Raw genomic sequence first — 14,083 nt, forward strand, 5'->3', positions numbered from 1 at the left:
GTGGCGGGTCTTCCCGCCACCACCAAGCCAGTTCGCAGCGGGGGCTTTTCGCCGTTTGCCTTCCCCTGAGGGGGAGGCAAACGGCGAAAAACCCCGCCGCGCCGCAATTCGGCTCCGGGACTGGCTTGGCGGTGGCGGGTCTTCCCGCCACCGCCAAGCCAGTCCGCAGCGGGGGCTTTTCGCCGTTTGCCTTCCCCTGGGGGAGGCAAACGGCGAAAAACCTCGCCGCGCCGCAATTCGGCTCCGGGACTGGCTTAGCGGTGGCGGGTCTTCCCGCCACCGCCAAGCCAGTCCGCAGCGGGGGGTTTTCGCCGTTTGCCTTCCCCTGGGGGAGGCAAACAGCGAAAAACCCCGCCGCGCCGCAATTCGGCTCCGGGACTGGCTTGGCGGTGGCGGGATGTTCCCGCCACCGCCAAGCCAGTCCGCAGCGGGGGCTTTTCGCCGTTTGCCTTCCCCTGGGGGAGGCAAACAGCGAAAAACCCCGCCGCGCCGCAATTCGGCTCCGGGACTGGCTTGGCGGTGGCGGGTCTTCCCGCCACCGCCAAGCCAGTCCGCAGCGGGGGCTTTTCGCCGTTTGCCTTCCCTCGAGGGGGAGGCAAACGGCGAAAAACCCCGCCGCGCCGCAATTCGGCTCCGGGACTGGCTTGGCGGTGGCGGGTCTTGGCTTGGCGGTGGCGGGTCTTCCCGCCACCGCCAAGCCAGTCCGCAGTGGGGTTTTTTCGCCGTTTGCCTTCCCCTGGGGGAGGCAAACGGCGAAAAACCCCGCCGCGCCGCAAATCGGCTCCGGGACTGGCTTGGCGGTGGCGGGTCTTCCCGCCACCGCCAAGCCAGTCCGCAGCGGGGGGTTTTCGCCGTTTGCCTTCCCCTGGGGGAGGCAAACGGCGAAAAACCCCGCCGCGCCGCAATTCGGCTCCGGGACTGGCTTGGCGGTGGCGGGTCTTCCCGCCACCGCCAAGCCAGTCCGCAGCGGGGGGTTTTCGCCGTTTGCCTTCCCCTGGGGGAGGCAAACAGCGAAAAACCCCGCCGCGCCGCAATTCGGCTCCGGGACTGGCTTGGCGGTGGCGGGTCTTCCCGCCACCGCCAAGCCAGTCCGCAGCGGGGGCTTTTCGCCGTTTGCCTTCCCTCGAGGGGGAGGCAAACGGCGAAAAACCCCGCCGCGCCGCAAATCGGCTCCGGGACTGGCTTGGCGGTGGCGGGTCTTCCCGCCACCGCCAAGCCAGTCCGCAGCGGGGGGTTTTCGCCGTTTGCCTTCCCCTGGGGGAGGCAAACAGCGAAAAACCCCGCCGCGCCGCAATTCGGCTCCGGGACTGGCTTGGCGGTGGCGGGATGTTCCCGCCACCGCCAAGCCAGTCCGCAGCGGGGGCTTTTCGCCGTTTGCCTTCCCCTGGGGGAGGCAAACGGCGAAAAACCCCGCCGCGCCGCAATTCGGCTCCGGGACTGGCTTGGCGGCGGCGGGAAAAAGGGGAGGAATTCCTCCCCTTCTTCCCGCCGCTGCCAAGCCAAAGCGGGCCTCCCTCCGTGCCCGCTGCCGCTTCGGCTTCCTCGGGTTCCCCGAGGAAGCGCCGTCCCATGCCGGAGGTGTGCGGCAAGGCTGCCGGGGGGGGGAGCGCTTCTCTCCCCCGCCGCCTCACCGCGCACCTCCAGCATGAGACTGGGCTTCGGAGCGGCGGTTGGCTGTTCCCTGTGTCCCGAGAGCACGGGTCCAATCCCTGTGTCCCTGGTTGTCCCTCCGTCCAATCCCTGTGTCTCTGGGGGACATGCGCAGTACCCCAGGGACACACGGGACATTTGGACGCAGGGACAACATGGACATTATTATATAGGATACATGATCAAGCTATTTTTAGCCATCTCGCCCCTTGCTTTTTGCAGTAAGACCAATTGCAGTCGTTAACAATTGTCAACAGGCTTACCACACCTACCAGCCAATCACCCAGTCCCACCACCCTTCTGAGTAATACCCCTCCCCACCCTCTCACTACATATAAGGGTCTGGTGACGTCTGTTTCAGTGTATCTGAAGAAGTGTGCATGCACACGAAAGCTCATACCAATGACAAACTTAGTTGGTCTCTAAGGCATAGCTGCCAAGTTTTCCCTTTTCTCATGAGGAAGCCTATTCAGCATAAGGGAATTTCCCTTAAAAAAAGGGATAACTTGGCAGCTATGCTCTAAGGTGCTACTGGAAGGAATTTTTTTGTTTTTTTTGTTTCGAGGAGTAAGGGTAACTGAACACAATGGGATTTACTTCTCAGTAAACATGTATAGGTACAAACCTCAAAACAATTGTGCAAAAGGGGAAATGACTCCAGCCTACAAAAAATTAAGGGTGTGGGAGCCCCGTCTCCTTTTCAACTGGCCAGCCTATTCAGAGTGGCTCTGTCATTCGCAGAATTTCACTTGCACCAGCAGTGATCCTGCATCAGCAATGCACTGCTGGGCTGGGTATAAATGTAGGCTTGCAACTCTTCCTTGTCCCTTTGCATTCTGGCTACACCTAGAGATGAGGCAGCTTTGAGTTCTCCAGCCCAGTTTTTCCTCATCTGTATGGAATACCTGAAGTCCTGCTTTTTACATCAGTCAGGGAAAAGAGGCAGATGACCCCTGAGACCAAGGAAGAGATGAGTGGTAGAAGCAATAACTCCGTAGTGTTATCCTGCTGCATCGGCCAGGTTAGTTCTATTGGGGGGGGAGAGGTGCCAGAACTCACCACGAACACCTCCCTTGTTATCTCATAATGACAAAATGCTCAGAAATTCCTCTGCAGCTTGTATTTCTGCTTTCACAACCCAATCAAAATCCTACCATGGATTAATTCGTAGGCTTTTGGGGCGTCCCCCCCCCACAAAACCCACTGGCTCTGTGCACACACTCCCATTAACTGCACCCAGTGTGCTCCTACTGCAAGCAGTAGCGTAGGAAGATAGGGGCGGTGGGGGCGCTGCGCCCCAAGGGTGCCATCACAGCTGCCCACCCCGCTCCCAAAACACGCGCCCCGCCCCAAAACATGCACCATGTCCCTGGGGGCAGCGCCCCCCCACAAACTGCAAGTTTGTGAAGCCATGTGCACCCACCACTAGGCATAACCTACATCTATCCTGTAGGGTTGTGTGTTGTTGTTGTTGTTGTTGTTTTGTTTCGGAGAAATACTGCATATTTCATAAATACTGCATTTTGATGTGTTCCTCCCCCAATCCACCTTCGATCTGATTTTATGATGTAAATCATATGTGTGAGGGACAGGGGATATCGCGAAGTCCCTCCCCTCCTGAGTTCCAGCCCATCCCCGAGCGCAGGGGAAAGCAGGGAGAGTTCCGACGCAAGTGGGGAAGCAGGAAGTGGGGTCCGAGGCTCAGGCAGGGTAGAGGAGCCATCGTCCCAGGTGGGACAGGAAGGGGAAAGCAAGGGGGGCAGACCTATCCCCCCAACTCCGGAATTGCGCAGAAAACGTAGGGGGAAGAGGCTGGGTCTCCCCAAGTTGTTATGTTGGAGAAAAACGCGCCAAATGCCATTCGGAGGTTCTGGCTCAAGCGGATAAGATGTGTCTCTGTAAATAGTACTGCCTTTAGCACTGTAAATACGCAGCACCAATAAAAAGATAAAATGCAGAGCTGTGTGGAGTCGTTACTCTGAAGTAGCCCACCCAGGCCACTGTGACAATATGTATTATTATTTATTAAATTTATATACCACCCTTCAACCCAAGATCTCAGGACAGCTCAGAGGGTAATTCTAGACATCCATGCCTACTCGCTGCCTGTGACCAGGCAGTGGGTGACATGGAAGCACATCTAACAGTACTACTCATGTGTGCAATGATGTGCACGTGTGATTTGAAACCAAGGTGGAAGGTGGGATGACCTTGATGCATTTCAAGCCCATAATATGTACACAGCCTGGTTTAGACCAGACCTTTTGCCTAACAAAAGAGATTGTGACCACCTTTGCCAGAGCCATTGCCTCAACATTTATCTGGCTCCATTAACCATCTTGTTCAGCCTTGCAGTAATATACAAGTGGTACCTTGGCTCTCGAACTTGTTTCTCCATTTGACTCCCAAAACCATTTGAAAACCAAGACGCTGCTTCCAGTTGGTTGCCGGAGCTTCCTGCACTCAATCGGAAACCACGTCAGACATTTGGCTTCTGAAAAACATTCGCAAACCGGAACACTTACTTCTGGGTTTGCGGTGTTCGGGAGCCAATTTGTTCGACAACTAAGCCGTTTGAGAACCAAGGTACCACTGTATATTTAAAGTTCATTGGCGCTGGATTATTTCTTTTCCATTGCCCACCATGGAAAAAAGGCAATTATTTTAGCAGGACTCAAAATACTGAATCCTGCCATTTGCAAGGGGGAGACATAATGGACCTTAAAAGGCTGCAGAGCATTAAATGCATCTCAAATTCTTATTGTCAGACCTCTTTCTACACTATTAAAGTAACAGAAGGAGCAGTCATATGGGGAACATATTTTGCTGAAATATCTGGGTTACTGCAAGCAGATTCAGGAAAAATCTGCCCAGCAGGGATCTGTAGCAGAGGGTGGAGCGAAGGAAGATTAGTGAAGTCATTGTGGAATCTACTAAGTTTGGCTTAAGGAGTTCAAGGCTGCTGTAGATTAGTTAACAACAGTGGTGTAATTATGCAATTTAAGACTCTGGAGTTAATGATCTTACAGAGACCCCTCTCCTTAGATGGTAATGTGAATTTCTTCACTTACTTAAGAATGCAATAACATCTGGAGCATTGCTCTAACAGAACGCTTCACATACCACCAGCGACTAATCAAAGGCATCTCCAAAAAAGGATACCTTTTTGACATGATTTTGTCTCCTTTCCCCCTCTTTTGGGGGATGCGGGTGGCGCTGTGGTCTAAACCACAGAGCCTAGGGCTTGCCGATCAGAAGGTCGGTGGTTCGAATCCCCGCAATGACTGTTGCTCAGTCCCAGCTCCTGCCAACCTAGCAGGAGCAAAGTGCAAGTAGATAAATAGGTACTGCTACAGCGGGAAGGTAAACGGTGTTTCCTTGTGCTGCTCTGGTTCGCCAGAAGTGGCTTAGTCATGCTGGCCATATGACCCAGAAGCTGTATGCCAGCTCCCTCAGCCAGTAAAGCGAGATGAGCGCCACAACCCCAGAGTCATCTGTGACTGGACCTAATGGTCAGGGGTCCCTTTACCTTTACCTTTTACCCCCTCTTCTACTGAGGAAGAACAGGATGTTTTAATGCCATCATAATCAGAGAGGTGTCTGTGGAGGGGATACAGTATATTAACTGAAAATGTCTAGTAAACCCAGATTGGTAGCTGGATTCCTAATTGGGGGTACTTGGCCAGCCAACATGACAGTGATGAGGGATTGAGGACTGGAGTGATCATTCTGTGGTATTATGGCAGTGGACAAAACTGTATTGTGACTTTTGGATGAATGAATGAATGAATGAATGAATGAATGAATGAATGAATGGTGCAATAAGCCACCATGGTGCATGGGGGTGGGTGGGTGGGCAGGGATAGTCCAAAAGAGAGAGGGTATGAGATTGCAGGGGGAAGTGTGGGAAGGCAGTGCTTTAGAAGTGAATGTCAAATTGACAATGGAGAATTAATGGAGTTGCAGGAAACAGTATGGGCGAGCCCTTGATAGCTGGAGATCCTTTTGGAAGTGGGTCTCTTTCTCTTCTTTGTCCGTCTCCCCAGACTGAAAGTGAGCTGTGTGATGGCGGAAGAAAAAGAAAGAGACTGCAAAGGATACCGGCAGCCTTGGAACTGGGATGGAAACAGAAAGAGACCTGACTTGCTTTCTGGGAAGATTCAAAAATATGGCTTGGGTGTTCCTGCTTCCCCCTGCCCCACCCTCCCAAATCTGATGGAGAACAAGATCCATGGGAGTGTAAATGCTATGAACCTTCCAGTCTGCACAGATGCACAACCTTGACATTGACATCACAGTTTGCTTCAGCACAAGCCTCCTACAGCCGATACAGGGTGGTATCATGTTAAATGCATGCCCATTTGCAGATTCTCTAAGAAGACTGGATTTGTTCAGATTCCAGCCAGCTTGGAATAGAAGTCGTGCAATTTTGCTCACCGTCTCCTTCCCCAAGACTTCTCCCTGGTTCTGGCTAGAAAGATCAGATAGCAGGTGGTGAGAGAGATTTTCTCATGAGTGGAAAGGGCAAAGGTGTCGTATTCCTTTGCTTCCCTTTTAGCTTCATCATGGCACACATTCCAAAGCAGGATGTCAAGGTATTAGGAGCTGGAACTGCCCCATTCCTTTGTCCTTGACTCTCCCCCCGCCCCACCATCTTTTCCGTGTCCACCTCTTCAGCTGACACCACAAGTGCTCTGGAGGCTCACAGGTCCTTGTCAGGCTACTCTTGTAAATCTTGTATTGTTGTTGTCACAAATTCGTATATATCTGTGTGTCTAGGGATTCTCACAAGTACTGTACATAGAAACCTCCACATTTATTTTTTGGTGGCTCCATTTTGCATCCCAATGGACAGGTATTCACCTACCACTCAGGTTCACTATTAGAGGGAATGCAAGACCTCGCAGTGATCACTTCGTGGACATGAAATACACAATGAAAGAAAGCGCTCCTTGGCATGTGGCTCCCGCAGAGGATTTTGTTTTACACCCCCTCTTTCAGCCAGCTGGAGCCAGAGCTGTAGCTTGGCACATACCAGGCAAAAGCTTCTATAGCTTCTGATGAGGATTTTGAGATTATTCCTTAGAAGGCATGAATATCCCTCAGCAATGTTCAAGCTGGTTAAATTCTGCATTTCTCTCAATCTTGCCGCTTCATTACTTGCCCCAAACCTCTTCTATTTAGAGAATGAGGCTGCGCTGCTATGCCTGCTTATCTGGAAGCAAGAGTGCCAACCTGAATAAAATACCCCATCTTTCCATATACAGTGAAACTCTCTCTGGGTACCTCCCCCACTCCCATCACTGCACTGTGTGGGGGGTGGGGAGAGGCACCTCTTGACTTTCCTCCCAGCATGCAGATCTCCCAACAGTTAGGAATTAAACCTGTGCAGCTTTCCCTATATCACCAGATCTCTGTGCTGCAAAAAGTTGTGCCTGTTGCAAGACAGGCAGAAATCCAACTAGCGAAAGAGCCTCGGCGCTTTCTTTTTTACAGCTGTATGACAGGCCAGCATCCAGCAGGTGCAGCTTTTCCTGGCATGGAGATGTCCAGATTTTGAAAGAAAGGCTGAACAAAAGGGGGAGCTTTTTTGCTCCAGTGCTGAAGGTAACTGGCAAGCGAGTGTGATGGGTGTGCCTCCTGGCTGGTATACAGAGGATCAAGAGTGGAAGAATTAATGGTATCGCAGGGTTGGTAAAGGTAAAGGGACCCCTGACCATTAGGTCCTGTTGTGACCGACTCTGGGGTTGCGGCGCTCATCTCGCTTTATTGGCCGAGGGAGCCAGTGTATGTGGCTCCAGGGCATGTGGCCAGCATGACAAAGCTGCTTTTGGCGAACCAGAGCAGCACACGGAAACGGTGTTTACCTTCCCGCTGTAGTGGTACCTACGATATTTATCTACTTGCACTTTGACATGCTTTTGAACTGCTAGGTTGGCAGGAGCTGCGACCAAGCAACGGGAGCTCAGCCTATCGCAGGGATTTGAACCGCCGACCTTCTGATCGGCAAGCCCTAGGCTCTGTGGTTTAACCCACAGCGCCACCCACAGGGCTGGTAGGAAACCACTAAGAGAGAAGTAGAAAGCAGCAGTTCGGAAGAATCTAGCCAAGAGCTGCTTCATTGTCAGTTTTCACTTTTAAAGTAGTCTCCAGCAGCTTGCTAATGAGAGTAGGTCAATAACATGAGGTAAAATGATCATCTTAGCACTTGAGAAATTTCCCTTTCTCAACCCCGACATCTTGCTTTTAATACCATTTGTCAGAGTGTTTTGCTTAAGCCATTAAATAGTTATTAGAGAAATTGGGGACTGATAATAAGCTTCTGGCAAGATGTTCTTATCATCTGCAGCGCCTTTTACTTCTCCTGAGTTGGGAGGCTCCAGGGGTAGTTTTGAGTAGGGTCTGGTCTCTTGGAAGGAATGGCAGATTTGGAGTGCTTTTGGTAATAAACATGTTCCATATCATTCGAAACCTGCACTGTCTCCCATGCCCTTTCACTCTGCCCTTTTCAAACTATCCATTCACCATGAAAATATATATGAAGGATGAAGTGTTATGTCAGCTTTTGGGGAGGCTGTGTTCATAGAAATTAATTTAATAACAAAAAAGGAACTGATACCATTCCCCTCGCTAACATTACTGGGGATATGAACAACACATTGGATAAAGGATTGGCTCAATGTTTATTTTTAGGAGCCAGGATGGTTAATGTAAGAAAGTGCAAATATTCAGGGGGTTAAATAAGAATTCATTGTACAGTACAGTCAAGTCTGGTCCATTGCTATTGCTGAAAATCTTACTGAAAATTTATGGTTTAGTAAAAGGCAAACAAAGAAGGATTTGTTTTCAATCATGTGGCAGAAAAAATATTTTATATATAAATGATGTCCTCTATTACATCTCATGGCAGCAGACCTTGTCCCTGGGTTGAGGGCCACAAGGCATGATCTGGAAGCACAATACCAGCTGTGGTTCTTTCATTGTGAGAAAACTGCACTCTGCACATGCTCAAAGGCATTTTCTCTTATGTAGAATCATTGTGTTCCACTGAGTCTTGGCATTGTCTAAATCCTGGCTAAGATTCTAGGTACCACAGAATCCACAGAATAGTGGATCACGTTGCTCGGTTCTGAATTGTTCTGGAGCCAGAACATGCCGTTATATTACAAATGGTATTTTTCACTTGGACACTGAAACCTGCACCTCCCTCGCTCGTGCTATTTGTGCAAATGCCTTTCTATTTTCCAGCCCACATTAAAACATTTTGGGCAATGCAGAAAGCACCCGGTGGCTGAAATCCTATGCCCACTTTCCCAGGAGTAAGATTTGCGCCACTCTGTGGCACTTCCTTCTGGGTACATATGCTTAGTGTTTCGTGGGGAAGAGGAACCTGCCTGTCTCATTCTCTTCGGATTCCTCCAAACCCAAGTAACTCAGGAGATAGCCAGCAGATAGATCCACAAGCAGAGAAGGTTTTCTTATGCCTCCCAATTCCACTACATGCTCATCTCTGTGCAAAAGCGGGATTCCCTAGAAACCGCTTCCTCACTCAACCACCACCCTCCTTCCCCCTCTCTCCAGAAACCTTACACCAAGACTCCTAAGCACTCCCCTTTTCAGGAAAAGCCTCTCTGCCTTTTCTCTCCGAGAGAATTTCCTTTTCTCTCCCCACTCTCTTTGTGCAGTGCATTAGTTTCTACAGCCCTTGGCCATGCAACTTGACCGTTTTCTTTCAACTAGGCATTGAAAGAGGCGCTCAGTTTCCTGCAAATAAAACATGCCATGTATTCAGAGAAACTGGCTCGCAAATGTTTCCTTCTGGGTCCACTTCCTTAATATCCAGGCGTTGTGCTATGGTAGGAATCCTCCACCGGGCAGATTTGTCTTTCCAGACAAGAGGCAAGGTCAGTCGATTCTCTTGTTTTTAATTAAAGCGGCTCTTGTTGCATTTAGCATTTGACAACGTGGCATCTCCCCCCCACCCCTCCACATTCCTAATCTTGTAGGGCCTCGCCTGAAAGCAAACCTTTTGTACGAATAAGCTTTAGCCTCTTCAGCATTTGCAGATCTTCATGACTTTACGTTTTTTTTTAAAAAAAAACAACAAACACCAAAAACTTTAATGCCGTTTTGTAAACCGTTCCCAGCTTCCCAGGCGCACTCTGGACATGCTGTGAGCGGCTGTTCACAGCACCCCAAAGAACAAGGCTGGCAAACTAAAACCAGCGACGAGCAATGACAACATTTCTTGCAAACAGACAGCTTGCAACGCTTCACCCCTTGCCCGAGCAGTTACAAAACGGGTGGCAGGCGAGTGTGCATTATTTGTAGTGAGATGGGCTATTGCCTCCCTCCAGCAGTAACTGAGGGTGGCTGGTTTTGAAAACTCCTTTAACCAACCGGCTATTGCTGCCCTGTTAATGTCCACAGTTCAAAGAATCATAGAATTGTAGAGTTGGAAGGGGACCCCATGGGTCATCTAGTCCAACCTCCAGCGATGCAGGAATTTTCTGTTCAAGGTGGGGCTCTCAAACAAATATCAAGTATCTTAATTCTGCCTGTACCATCACTCCTCTTCCTATTACTCAGAAGAAAGACAGAAATGTAATGTCAGTCACTTGGGCATTTTCTTCTTAGTAGCGACTCACAAGAACACAGCATGTGACTGGGGAGGGAGGATTCATATGGAAGGACCCTCACCCTGCAAGGAAAAAAATACCTGAGTTATTGTGTATCAAACAAATTTGTGTTGCCTTCTGCTTATTGTTCTTAACCCATTTTCTTCTGCTGGAATGTGTGGAGTTATGCATTGAACTTTATTTCTGACATTTTCACAGGCACTGTTTATGCCAGGGGTGCCCAGACTTTTTTCAAAGAGGGCCAGATTTGATGAAGTGTACATGCATGAGAGCCGACCAAAGTTGTTGAGCGTTTTTTGTTTTTTTTAGGATTAGCCCCCCAAAACTGACTTTGGACATGCTTGGCTTATGCAGTTCCAAACTGTCAGGCACTGGGCAGAGGAGAAATGGTGGAAACCGCCTCCCCAGCCTGACACTTCCAGAGAAGAAGACAGTTCAGAATTACAACAGGGGTTTGAGGGAGGTCACAGCTCAAAGGCAGATGAGGGGAAATGCTGCAAAATAATGGGAGAGGAGGAAGAAGAAGCACCAGAGGGGTGAGGTGACAGCTGCCAGACACAGCGTCTTTAGAGAGCATTCCAGCCCCCTCCTCTCCAAGAACCCAGCGAGCATTGAAAGTAAGAGAGCAAAGAGCTTAGAGGCAGAAGGTACTTCTCAGCACCTGTACTGATGACACATGAAGGGAGAGAGGGAGGGCGTGGAGACTCACTCGGGGCAGCGCCATTATTCCAAGAGGCTGCATGTCCAAGCCTCTCTCTGTGCATATTGAATAAAAAGCAGCTGTTAAGGACTTTTCCTTGTCTTATTCGTCCCTGGCGACATGCCATAGGGGGGGGGAATTGGATCCTCTGCTGCCTGACACAAACCCATATTTGGGAACCACAGGGGCTAGAAACTTGATTTTTTAAAAGGAAGCAAGCTGAGATCCTCTCAAGTTGCTGAATTCTGCCAGTTCTCCAAGTCGTAGATATCTTTCCACCGGTGCAAAATTGTGAAAGTCACGCAACATACCATGTGCAACTTAAAGCCAAAGCTGATGTGATGGGGGGGGGGGATCTATTCCAGGAATGTGGAAAGCGTAGCCCTCCAGATATTGTTGCATCCTTCCTACCTCCCATCAGCCCCACCAGCATAGCCAGCAGTCAAGAATGGAGGGAGCTGCACTCCAGTAACCTCTAGGTGACCACAGCTTCCCTATCCCTGCTATTTTTCTCCTCCTCTCATGAAACTAGAACTCATCGGCATCCAGTGACACTGAATGCTGGAAAACTCAGGACAGATAAAAGAAAGTCCTTCCTCACTTAGCACATAGTTAAACTATGGAACTCACTGCCATAGGAAGCAGCGATGGCCACCAACTTGGATGGCTTTAAAAGAGGGTTGGACAGAGGTGAAAAGCTAATTTTTTCTGCTCCTTTTCTTCCCTAGATAATTTTATCAAAACGTTGCAAGACTACCAAGTGGTAAGCCCAGCAAAAGTCGATGCGGCCGGGCAGTTTCTGTCTTACAATTTGCACCACCATGCTTCTGCAGTCAGAAGGAAAAGAGACACCAGGAGAAAGGACAGTCAAGTGTATTATAAGATTAAGCACAAAGACAAGGACCTGTTCTTTAACTTAACCCTCCGTCAAGGATTACTGTCCAATAATTATATTCTGGAAAGGCGATCTGGCAACTATTCCCGCGCAAAGATGGTTCAGCGTTTGGAAACTTCGTGCCACCTGACTGGGACAGTCTTGCAGCAAGGTTTCACCACTGGGAAGGCAGCAATCAGCACTTGCAATGAACTAGTAAGTGACAGATTTACCATGAAATATTTATTGCTGTTGGTAATTTCAGGCATTCACAAAGCAAAAGGTTCCGGTCCAAATTCAAGAGTTATTTTTCAGGGTGTGGAAGGCAAGATCAACATTCAGATCTCTTTGCGGGTTAATTGTTTTAATTCATATGACAAAGCTGGCTAAGAATATGGATTAAAGACCTCTGTGGCTTGAGCTGCCCATGAACTGAAATGACTAATTTACCCTGAAGGAAGTTCACAACTCTCCCTACATGCCATGACAGAAGCCGTGCAAGGCTTGAGCAACTGCATAGTAAATGATGTTTGCATAACAGTTGCATGGTACATGATAAACAATTACGTATTTGATGGTGAGAATTAAGATGACAGGGGCCCTTGGGTCAAATTCCATCCGTAAGTCCATTTCCCCAAACCATGCCCACCTGTGAATCAGGTGACATCATGCCGATGGATAAGTGGTGTCAGCTGACAGGCAGAGGGTTCAGTTCTGCCTTGGCTGTGCCTACCAGTTCTTCACAGGTAACAGCCACATACAGACAAAGAAGCAGGATTTACCCCCACCTGTTAAGAATCCTGCAGAGTTCAGTCCTGCTCAGTGCTGCTTCACTGTCTCCCCGCCACACCTGTGGGCCAACTTCGACGTAGGACTGGGATCGTACCCATCACCTGACATCAGATGATTGACAAGTGGTTAGTCCTTCCAGCCTATCAAAGTTGGTCCGCTGTGTTGCGGGGAAATAAAGATCTGGCCCACCAGACCGGAAGGTTTCCCTCGCTCCTGGTCTATGGGAAATCCACATGTAGGACACGAATAGCCCCCTCGGATTGGCCAAGCAGAATCCCTAGAACCTAGGAAGTATTGGATTTTTGGCCGGGCCCCCTAATCACAAAAAGAAAGAGAAGGCGTTAGCAGGATTGCAGTTGTCTGCAGAATACATGCCCTGAGTGTGTCCTCAATTCTCCCGTCCCTCTTACGACTGCAGATCCAGCTAGGCCAATGTAAACATGTGTGGGCCACCCCCCCCCTCTGCTCCCACCCCATCAGTGCGGAATGAAAATTCCTTCCTTGGAAACATTACAGGCCTGCAAAATATCCTTTGACTGTTTAGGAACAAAGTCGATTGCAGCAGGCCTGTTATAGATACAAATGAAAGGCTTTCATTTCAGCACATGAAAGAATAATGAAAACTATATGGACAATTTAAAATACGATTTCCTTACATGTGCTGTGCAAATGTGACTATAGGAATATTTACCTAGTCAAGGGGGCAGAGATTTAAGCCTTAGTGCTTGCCCTTGCTAGTGATATGTTGGTCACATGCAATCTATTTTGTATTTCTAAAGGACTGCAAACCGCCCACAGAGCTCAGGTGGGTGGGGTGGCAGAGGCATATAATGAATATTGTATGTCTGTAACTTGTGTACCCAAGAATTCAATTTAGAGAGCAGATGTGAGAGCTCATCAAATGCATGGTTCTAGTAAATGGACAACTGCTGTTTGTTTGTTTCTTTGATTGTTTGATTTCTTTGGTAAATAACGTTTCAATATTTTTTTAAAAAATGTTTTTCTACTTAGCAAAACAATGTACATCAAAGCGCTACAGTAATTGTGTCTTGGAAAGATAGCCAGTGTGAGGCTGTTTTCAAGGTAATACTTGCCTTCTGTGCCAGACAATTGCAGACAACAAGCCACTTACAATAAGATTTTTAGTGTTAATGAGTGGTATGTGTGTGTTACCTGTGCAATTAGACCTGCAGCATTACACACTTAAGGGGGAGGAAACCACTGAACATGATCAGGGCCGGATTTAGGTTTGATGAGGCCCAAACTACTGAAGGTAATGGGGTCCTTTATATGTCCAGCTGTCCTTTGTCAACAACAAATTGTCACTGTTTTTTGTGTTGAATATTTGCTATATGGTAATTTATGGACCTAATAGGTATCTAAAGTCATTGCACATAACAAAATACGTATTTTATCAAAGTAATTGTT

The 14,083-nt window shown here is 48.9% G+C and overlaps 1 protein-coding gene across 1 annotated transcript in view; it reads left to right on the plus strand.

Moving 5' to 3' along the window:
• Positions 1-9,301: 9,301 nt before the first annotated feature.
• ADAMTS12 (ADAM metallopeptidase with thrombospondin type 1 motif 12) overlaps positions 9,302-14,083 on the plus strand; it is a 123,482-nt gene continuing 118,700 nt past the window's right edge. Inside the window, exons 1-2 of the mRNA XM_035100561.3 lie at positions 9,302-9,554; positions 11,718-12,079. Coding sequence (XP_034956452.3) covers positions 9,428-9,554; positions 11,718-12,079 — 489 coding nt within the window. The 5' untranslated portion in view covers positions 9,302-9,427. The remainder of the gene's footprint in view (positions 9,555-11,717; positions 12,080-14,083) is intronic.

Source organism: Zootoca vivipara, chromosome 10 (genome assembly GCF_965207765.1).
Source record: "Zootoca vivipara chromosome 10, rZooViv2.hap1.1, whole genome shotgun sequence".
Lineage (NCBI taxonomy): Eukaryota > Metazoa > Chordata > Lepidosauria > Squamata > Lacertidae > Zootoca > Zootoca vivipara.